The 10,269-nt window shown below is 50.0% G+C and overlaps 1 protein-coding gene across 1 annotated transcript in view; it reads right to left on the reverse strand.

Moving 5' to 3' along the window:
• The window catches only part of C31H12orf75 (chromosome 31 C12orf75 homolog), a 38,337-nt gene extending 37,511 nt beyond the window's left edge, over positions 1-826 (reverse strand). The window contains exon 1 of the mRNA XM_051139772.1: positions 672-826. Coding sequence (XP_050995729.1) covers positions 672-717 — 46 coding nt within the window. The 5' untranslated portion in view covers positions 718-826. The remainder of the gene's footprint in view (positions 1-671) is intronic.
• Between the last annotated feature and the right edge of the window lie 9,443 nt (positions 827-10,269).

Raw genomic sequence — 10,269 nt, forward strand, 5'->3', positions numbered from 1 at the left:
ACTGGATACAAACCCTGGCTTAGCCAGGGAAATCTAGAAGCCCAGCCCTACCAGCTAACGAAATGAAGTCGTGCACAGGCAAGTTTGGCTATATTTTTAAGTGAAACTGTATCAATAGAGGGGCCAATACCCATGCCCTATGGCGCAAATCTGAGCATCTAGGCACCGCAGCTTGTCAGTGAGAGCCTAAGCGCGCAGCAGCGGGTGGGTCTTAAGTAAGCAGAGCCACACAGATGCGATTCAAGAGCCTTGCAGGCTCCGGTTCCCAACCCACTGGCACACGGCCCCACCCCCATCTCCAGAAAAGTCCTGACTTGCTCGGCTGCACTTTTCGGGCGCAGGGTCTGGGAGTCAAAGGGGCGGGGGCGGGGGGCGAGGATGGAAAAGGATGTGAGGGACCAGAGAGAGGTCCCGAAAATTCTGGTCCCCCACAACGGTGCAGAGCCGGGTTGCAGGATCCAGGCGACAGTCCTTCCCGCTAAATCCGGGCGTGACCGCCCCCGCACGGGGGCACTGGCTCCCTCCCGGTCTTTCCAGAAGCAGGCGAAAGGCTCCAATCTCGAGAATGAGGATGGGGCGAGGGAACTGCGCCCCCCACCCCACCCCATCCCCCGCTGCCGCCGCATCTCCCGAGGGACCCACGCCCCGCAGGCCCCCCGCTCCCCGCTTACCTCGGCCCGCGCCCGCGCTGGTGGCAGTGGAGTTCCCGCAACCCATCACGCCGCCCGCGGGGAAGCCGCGCTCTGAAGCTCGCCCGGCCGCAGGTCCCGGAGGCGGAGACCCCGAGGGAGGCGGTGCGCGGGACTGGGGACAGCCCTAGCCCCGCCCTGCGCGGGGACCCCCTACAGACCCACCCATCACCGCAGCAACCACGGCACCGACCAATCCGCAGTCTCCAGAGCGCTCCTCGGCCCGGCATTGGTGCTGGTTCAGAGGGGGCGGGAGTTTAAAGTAGGGTTAGGGAGGGGGCAGGCCAAGGCCACAGGCAGGGTCCGCTGCAAGGCTGTGGAGTCAGCGATGCTCGCCCTCCTTCTCTTTTTTTACTCACGCCCCCTCCTTGTCCCTAGGATGTGGAGAGGAGAGGAAATGACCGGAAACACCTGCCTTGAGCACCGTGAGTGTCTATCTGATAAGGCTAAGGTTGACAGACTAAATGACTTTCAGGTCTGAAGACGAAACCAAAACTTGTGCTTTCGAAGAAAGCAGAGACAGCCCAGTTCCCCATAACCTCATCACCTAGAAAACCCAGTTCACCCCCATGTTGGTCAGACCTGGTGATCCTCCTCAAAATCAATGTCTCCCAGGTCTGTAACTAAGGTCTCGCCCTGCTTTCTGATGCAAGGCAGATCTATGAACGTCAGGAGTGATACAGAGACGTGGCCATAAATGGGTGTCAATGAAGTTTCAGCTTAGCGCCTGTGCCTCAGTCAACGCCCGGCTACTGTTACAGACCGTGGGCTTCTGAGCAAGAATACAAATTCCTTGGAGGTGAGGATCCCCCGTTTCTTACTGTCCTCCTGGCTCATAAATGCGGAATCAATAAAACTCGTCGAGAGGTGAACTCAAGCCAGGAAATAAAGCTCCGTTTTAAACTCTCTTGGTATTTAGAGAGAAGCCCAAGTTGTGCCAAGTTCTTTGCTAAATTGTGGCTTTACAAACATGAGGGAGACAGTCTCCTCAGACAGACAGATTATAAACAAACTAGCTCCATTAAAACAGAGACACCAACAGAGTAATGCAGGGAGGAAATGCTTAAGGGATGGGCTTGACATCATAGGTGAGCCAAAGCTCAGGCAGAAATCTGAACGTGACCTTTGAGATACTAGGACTAGGCGGGGCGCGGTGGCGCAGGCTTTTAATCCCAGCAGTCGGGAGGCAGAGGCAGGCCGATCTCTGTGAGTTCGATGCCAGCCTGAGTCCAGGACAGCCAAGGCTACACAGAGAAACCCCGTCTCGAAAAAATAAACAGAGAGAGAGACGGAGGCTAGGACTTGGGAGTCCTGTTGTTGAGGATACAAGAGATACTGCATCCTCTATGGAAATTAAGGAACTGCAACCTTATGGTAAGATACAGTTATTCTGGGACTAAGTAAGGGCGCTCTTTGGTTTACTTCTAGAAGTGCTGTGAATTCTTTTCTTTCTTTCTGTCTTTCTTTCTTTCTTTCTTTTTCCTAGTTATGACAAAATACGTGACAAGAAGCCACTGAAGAAAGAAAGGTTTTCCTCTGGCTGGTGGTTAGAGGGGAATGCAGGCCATGGTTGTGGGGGAAGGGATGGTGGTCGGAGCACTCAAGGCTTTTACATGGCTTAAGAGCCACAGCCTTTCTCAGCCAGTTGGGCTTGACCCAGAGTCCTAAGGTACCGGACAGTTAACTATCACCAAAGATTGACCTGAGGCAGTGACTCCAAGGTCACCGTCTTATGTCAATAAAGATTGAAGTTGCAAGCCCGGCAGTAGTGGAGTGCCCCTTTCATCTCCCGTACTCGGGAGGCAGAGGCAGGTGAACCAATGTGAGTTCAAGGCCAGCCTGGTCTACAAAGCGAGTCCAAGACAGCCAGTGCTACATAGTGAAACCCTGTCTCAGGAAAAGAAAAAAAAAAAAAAAAAAAGATGGATATTGCAGACTCTTGTAAGAGGGAGAAGGTAAATTTTAAAAGATATTTACAGAACAGTAAGAAGTTAAGGAAAAATGAGGCAGGCTCCCAAGATATAAAGATTTAGTAAAAAGCTCTCTATGTTTGCCTCTGTCCCTATGAATGTCCTAAATGTCGTCAGTTATACTAAGTTCTGTCCGTCCTCACAGCTACCAAGAGGCGACTGCTGTGTCTTGGTTTGGCTGTCTCTTGTCTACCAGATGGTCTGGGGCCTTGTGGACGCTGTCCAGCCAGCTCACCAATGCTGCTGGTGGCTGAAAGCCTGTCCTCCCTTTATCACTCTGTTGGTGTCCCTGTTGCAATGCAGCTAATCTGTTTATCATCTGTCTGTCTGAGGAGACTGTCTCCCTCATGTTTGTAACCCCAGAAGTTAGCAAGGAACTTGGCACAACCTGGGCTTCTCTCTAAATACCAAGTACGTTTAAAATGGGAGCTTAATTTCCTGGCTTTCTCTCGTGGTGTGACCACGTCCTCTTGACTGTCCTGCACCCAGCTGCAAGTGTCTCTTTCTCATCCTCAGTGCTCCTGGCTTCACTGTCTTAAACCTAGCATTCTATCTGAACTCTAACTGTAACATATGTGAGTAGCCGTGTTACAGCCTGCACCATGAGCCCTTTTCCTCTTTGGCTGACTGTAAACTAAACTCCTGCATCTGGTGGCCATTCTTACTAGATCAACAAAGAGCAAACAGGAAAAGAGGCTGGGCAGTATGGTAACCTCAGGCCCACACCCAGGGACCTCCTTCCTCTAGCAAGTCTCCACCCCTTAGAGGTTCCACAGCCTTCCAAATGAATACTTCCACCTGGCCACCAAACCACAGTCTACTGGTTTCCACCTTGGTTTCTGCTGTCTTGGTTCAGTGGCTTACCCTAAGCAAATCTTACATTGGGGGTACAGGGGGTACCACTATGGGATAGCCAGAAAAATTGCTGTTCTTTATTTCTGTGGTATCTGACTCTAGGCTTCTTTCTCAAGATACCTATAAGAACATACCATGAGATCCAGAAAGTGCCTCAACACCCCCAGCTAGTCTGGGGCAGTTTCTGTCCAGTATGATGGCCCAGGACAGCAAAGCACCCCTGGCCACTCTGACTGAAGATCAGAAACACAAAGCAAGACCTTTTAGTAATCTTGTCCAAGCACTACCAATGAGTCACCGCATAAGCAGAGAACACTCCCTGTCCTGGCAGTATGAGCAGCCGATGCCACCTTTACCAACTGCTGATGGCTTGTTTCTAGGTCTAGTCTTCCTGACCTACCCAGGAGGTGTATTCAGAACATCCAAGGGATTGTCCCTGCCACCTGACGATACCCAACCTGGGGGGAAAAAAAAGCATCTTGCTTCCTAAATCCCAAACAACATGACCTACTAGAAACACAAATCATGTAAGGTCTCTCCCCACATCGTCTTTGGAGAACTCACGGCTTTCCATGCAGCTCCGTGTGTGTGTGTGTGTGTGTGTGTGTGTGTGTGTGTAAAGCAAGCCCCTGGAATAAAGGCTCAGGATGGAGAGAGAATGACAATACTTTAAGTAGGTGGTCATAACAGGATGGGTTTTTAGAGAGGCCTACAGGATGAGAATTCAGACTCATCCAAGATGGTCCTAGGCAAGAAGGATAAGTACAGATCCCTGAGGCAGGAACGTTCTGAGTGTGCACCATCAATAGAGAAAAAAATAAAAAAAACCCTCCAGGAGACCAGGCTAGAGGCCAGGTGGGGCCTGGGGACAGGGGTCGGGGTGGGGTGGCAGTGATTTCACTGTGGCTATGACTGTGGGCAGTTAAAGGGCAACAAAAAGTTCCTAACAGGTCAGGCGTAGTGGCGCACACCTTTAATCCCAGCACTCAGGAGGCAGAGGCAAGTGGATCTCTGTGGGTTCGATGCCAGCCTGGTCTACAAAGAATTCCAAGACAGCCAGGGCTACACAGAGAAACCTTGTCTTGAAAAGTGGGGGGGGGAGGGGGTTAAGTTCCTAACAGATGGAAATACAATGGGAAGAGCAAACATTTTGCCTTCTTTTTTCCTTTTTAGGAGAATGTATTTGTTTTGGTTCATCTTATTTAATCTTATCTTACAGACAAAGGTTTGTTGCATTTAGATGCTTCTAAACATAGTCAAAAGAAAATCATTGCTGCATAATACCCCATTTCCTGACTGAGCGATGGTGGCTTTGTTCTCTGTGATGGGAAAACCACCCCACAGGGCCCCTGTTTTCCACCTTTGGACAGCAACCACTTTGTGGAAAGGAGAGAGAAAGAAGTGTTTGAGTCTGCTGTGTAGGGAGACAGAAAGCTGGGAGCTGTGAAGCAGAGGAAGTCCCCATGTTTTCCCCACTCTCCCTCCCATACGCGACCCTCTGCCATGTTGGATGGCTTGGATCTCACTTACATTTTTCTTCCTTTCTCTGCTGACAAGTTGCAACATGGCTGCCTTGGCTCCTAAGCACATTGCATGTAAGACACAGTAATGAGAGCTCCCGCCTTGTGCACACTTCTTCTCCCATCTCATGGGCCAGAATCGTCCTTCTGCCCCCGATAGATCTTCAGAAGGTCAGTAGCTTAACACTGTGCCACACTGTCTGTCATTCACCTCGTCATCTTCCAAGCCACATCATCCCACATCCTCATGACGGAAAGTATGGATGTAGCATGCGGAGCCATTGTAAAGAGAGTTCACTTCCCAGCATGCATGTGGTGGCTCACAACCATCCAACCCCAGTTCCAGGGCATCTGATGCCCTTTTGTGACCTCCATGGGTGCCAGGCATGTACGACTGGGTCTCTCTTTGTAGCCTTGGCTGTCCAAGACTTGCTTTGTAGAGCAGGCTGGCCTCGAACTCACAGCAATCCACCTGCCTCTGTCTCAAAAAAAAAAAAAAAAAAAGGCAGTTGTCCCCCTGGCACGAAATCATTTGAGTATGGGGAAACTGAGGTCCATGGAAGTCTCATTCACTGCAGATCCCTTGTTCAGAGCAAGAACTTGAACTCAGAGCTTCCAGCCACTGGTCCACTCAGACTGCACAAAGAGGAAGCAAATGGTATCACACATCCAAGCCCAGGACCTCTCTTCAGCATTTCTTCCACTGGAGAGTAGATCTTCAGATGTAAATCTGATTAAATCCCCACTTCCTGCTCTCCATACACCTTCCCTAGTTCCCCATCTTTCTTACGCACAAAATGAAAGTGCCTAACTGGGCGGTAAGGCCCTCTATCCGTCACCGCTTGACTTCTCTTTCCACCATCTTTCAGGTCCTTAGACCCTTCATACTGTCCTACCTCTGGGCCTCAACACAAAGTTGTGTGCCTCCTGCAGGGAATACCACTTCCTCCCCTCTTTGCCTAATTAATTTCTACTTACCCTTCACGCCTTACTCACTACTTACTCCCTTACCTAGAAAACTCTTGTCACCTTCGCAGTGACAGAGCCTTGAGCCCGAAGGCAGTACACTTTCCTGTTAGTATGAGCCTCTGTCTCTCCCTGGGCCGGTTTGCATCACTGCTGTTTCCCTAGCACTTTGCTCAGATAGGAGCTCAACGGTGTTGGAGAGCCTCTGCCTGTGCTCCTACCAGGGTCACCTTCTAAAGTGGAGACAGACAAGAAAAGAAATAAATACAAAGGAGTGCCTGCCCTTTCGCCATCTTGTTGGGATGACTGTTTGGAAGGTTATTTGACCACACAAAGGGCTGAGATTGAAAACACTAGGTGGTGACATTTAAGGATTCAGGGAGCTAGATCAAGATTTCTTCTTGTTTTGTTTTTGTTGTTGTTGTTTTGTTTTGTTTTTGTTGTTGTTTTGTTTTGTTTTGCTTGAGACCGGGTTTCTCTGTGTAGCCTTGGCTGTCCTAGACTCACTTTGTAGACCAGGCTGGCCTCCAACTCACAGTGATCCACCTGCCTCTGCTTCCCAAGTGCTGGCTGGGATTAAAAGTGCGCACCACCATGCCCGTCATACATCAAGATTTCTTAAAGCTCTGTTTTAATCAATTGCATGCACCACCTCCACCACCAGGGTGCGAGGCTCGGGGCGACAGCACAGGTAGACCCTGAGAATGGAGAAGAGGGATCTGAGAAGTGATCCAGAGTTCCCACGGAAGGTCCCCGGCGGGATTCCGCCTCAACACCATAGCGTCTAGACTGTTGTGTACTTTGTCCACGTAGTTTACCTTTTCAATACGGGAGGGAGTAAAGCAAAGACCCAACCCAGGCAGTGGACCCCCTTATAAAACACCTATTTCCTCACATTGCCAGCCCCCACAAGCTCTCAAAGCGTGAACTAACCAACGTGAAGTGTATGGCTCCGTGGTATTTAGCACATCCTCAGTGTGGTGCTGCCAAAGCCATGATTAATTCTGGAACATGTCCACCTCCCCACCAAAGGAAGCCTGGCACCCACCAAGCAGTCATGTCCCACTCCTCACCTCACCTCCAACCCCTCACCTCACCCCCCCACCCCTCACATTACACCCCCACCCCTCACCTCATCCCCCACCCCTCACCTCACCCCCCACCCCTCACATTTACCCCCAACCCCTCGCTTCACCCCCCACCCCTCACCTCACTCCCCCACCCCTCACATTATCCCCCACTCCCCACCCCTCACCTCACCCCCAACCCCTCACATTACCCTCCTCCTACCCCCACTAACCTGCTTTCTGTCTTGATGGATTTGCCTGTTTGGGATGTTTCATACAAGTAGAGACACTATTACATTTTACACTTGGATAATATAGATTTTCCCCCCTATCAAAGCTTCATATTGTCTTGTGCCTGACTTACTGACTCTCAGGACAAACTAAGATCTGAAGTGAAAGATTTGTTGAGAGTCACTGGGTTTCTCTAACAAGGGGGTAGGGAGGGGAAAGAAGGAGATGATTTCCAGTAGGCAGCTAGGCAAACCCATTCCCTGGCACCCACTCAGCGCCGTGATAAAGGTCTAACATACTTCTAAAATAAGTGGCGGCAAGTCCTTTTTCTTGGAAGCATATAACTTGGAAAACATCTTCGTTCTTTCCTGAGGATTTGAGGGGAAATTTTTGCTTGGGCATCAGATGCTCACAATGTCATAGGCATCTATCTGTTAGCCCACAGGGCTGGATGAGTGTGCCTGATGACTGGGGGACTATCCAGCTACACTTCAAACCATGGGCAGGAACAGGCACACACGGTGGGGCAACCAGAACCTGATCTTTTTTTTTTTTTAAGATTCATTTATTTAGTGCTCTGCCTGCATGTACACCTGCAGGCCAGAAGAGGGCATCAGATCACATTATAGATAGTTGTGAGCCACTAGGTGGTTGCTGGGAATTGAACTCAGAACCTCTAGAAGAGCCGCCAGTGCTCTTAACCTCTGAGCCATCTCTCCAGCCCCCTGGAACCTGATCTTAGAGTCGTGAGACTGCTTGACAGCTGGCCAGCAGCACGTGCTGGCTGCAATCTCTTCTGCCTTTGTGATCTGGATGCAGTGCACACGGGCACGGTGCCAGGCACCCATGCTGCAGTGACACTGTGTTGCTGGCGCCGGCGATGGTTAGGTCCCGGTACTCTCGGTACATGTTGTGTGCCACTGAGGGAGCCGTAATTCAGCCAGATGCTTTACATGAAGCGGTGACTTCTCAAACACCTGCCCTCAGTACACTGTCTCCCACGATGACTTCATCTTCCTCTTGTTGTTGTTTTGGTTTTTTCGGTTTTTCGAGACAGGGTTTCTCTGTGTAGCCTTGGCTGACCTGGACTCGCTTTGTAGACCAGGCTGGCCTCGAACTCACAGTGATCTGCCTGCCTCTGTGGCATGCGCCACCACGCCCGGCCCAGACTTCATCTTCTTCAGCTACGACACAAAGTACCAGAAGCGGGACTTGGCCACCACATGGTTGGGCGCAAAGATGCGCATTCAGTACGGCGGTGGTGTATGGCACTTCGGGGTGGGCAAGCAGCGCCCCATCACCTTGTACTCCCGAAGCGTGCCTGACGCCTTCATGGCGGTCCGTCCTGCGTCGCCGCCACTCACAAAAGGCTCGGTTACATGTTTACATTTCTAGCTTTTGGCTATTTAAGCATTGCACACGTGTTGGACGGTGATGGCACACACTTTTAGTCCCAGCAGTCACTTGGGAGGCAGAGGCAGGCAGGTCCCTGAATTTGAGGCCAGCCTGGTCTACAAAGAGAGTTCCAGGACAGCCAGGGCTACAGAGAGAAACCCTGTCTCAAAAAAACAAAAAACAAAACAAAAACTGTTCATCCATGTAGGTGCCATGTGATATTTAAGGACATACCTGCATCATATAATGTTTGTGTCATGGTAAATGTACTGGACTCCTCACTTACAGTATGGAGCACATTTAAAACTTTTTATTCTAATTTCCACTTAACTATTTGATTTGAAATACAGTTGTATAATTTTTGATGATTAAAAACACCTATAAAACACTATAAAGTATATATCCATTTACAAATTTAGTATCCAGTTACAACTATTTACTGAATGTAGCCTTTCCATTTGAATTTTGTTTCTATTTATTGAATTTTATTTTAAGATACAATATTTAAATAGCAAAACACTCTGAAGTCTTAGGGGAGCCAGGGCAGTAGTTGGAATGCACGTACATAGAAGTCTTTATCACAATTCAATTTCCAAAGACCAAATTTTTTTGTTTTGTTTTGTTGTTTTTCAAGCTGTCCTGGACTCGCTTTGTAGACCAGGCTGGCCTCGATCTGCCTGCCTCTGCCTCCCGAGTGCTGGGATTAAAGGGTTGTGTATATCCCCAAGCCCGGCTCAAAACCCAAATTTTAACAGCTGCAGATTTGTCTCTCTAAGCAGGGAAAAAAAAAAAGCTTGATACGGAAATTCCGGCCCTTTCGTCTCTCCTGGAAAATCCTCCTCTCTCAAAGGAACCCCTCCCCGCATCCTTACCTCATAGCTACTTTAAATGAGACCAAACAAGCTGAATTCCGGCCTCTCGGGTTTGCAGATTCAGTCAATGAGCCCTCCTGCACGTGCCGTGTGAGCGAGACTTCCTCCAGCTATAACACCCTCGTCAGCCAAGTTTGGGGAGATGCATGGAAATCAGTCAGACTTTCGTACTAGGATCTCGGGAATTCGCCTCACACAGCCACAATGTCAATCGCGTCTGTGTTGCTAATTGGCCTATGAAACAGCTCGGTTGCCATGAGTAACTAAACAACATCCAGGGCCAGTTATGATTAAATCGCTTGGAAGCGAGGAAGGAGAGGTGAAGAGCAGCGGCTGACTCATTAGGACATTTGGGATCCTGCGTCTGGAACCCGGGTTCAGGGGGTGGGGGTGGGGTTCCAAAGGTAGCAATTTCCTAATTCAGGCAGGCAGGCCCTGTGCGCAGAGGAGACCCGGGGGAGTGTAGAGGCGTAATGGGGACATCCTTTTCTGATTGGAAATGCTACAGCGGGTGTCAGAGAGCATAAGGGGACTTCAATATTAAACTGCTGCAGGGTTTCCAAGCTTGAAGAGATTAAAACGGGATTCCAGACACGTCTCAGGCCGCAAACCCCTAGGTAAAAGCTTCCTTCCCATTCCTTTGTGCGTGCGTGCGTGCGTGCGTGCGTGCGTGCGTGCGTGCGTGCGTGCACACACAAGCATGG

Source organism: Acomys russatus, chromosome 31 (assembly GCF_903995435.1).
Source record: "Acomys russatus chromosome 31, mAcoRus1.1, whole genome shotgun sequence".
Taxonomy (NCBI): Eukaryota; Metazoa; Chordata; class Mammalia; order Rodentia; family Muridae; genus Acomys; species Acomys russatus.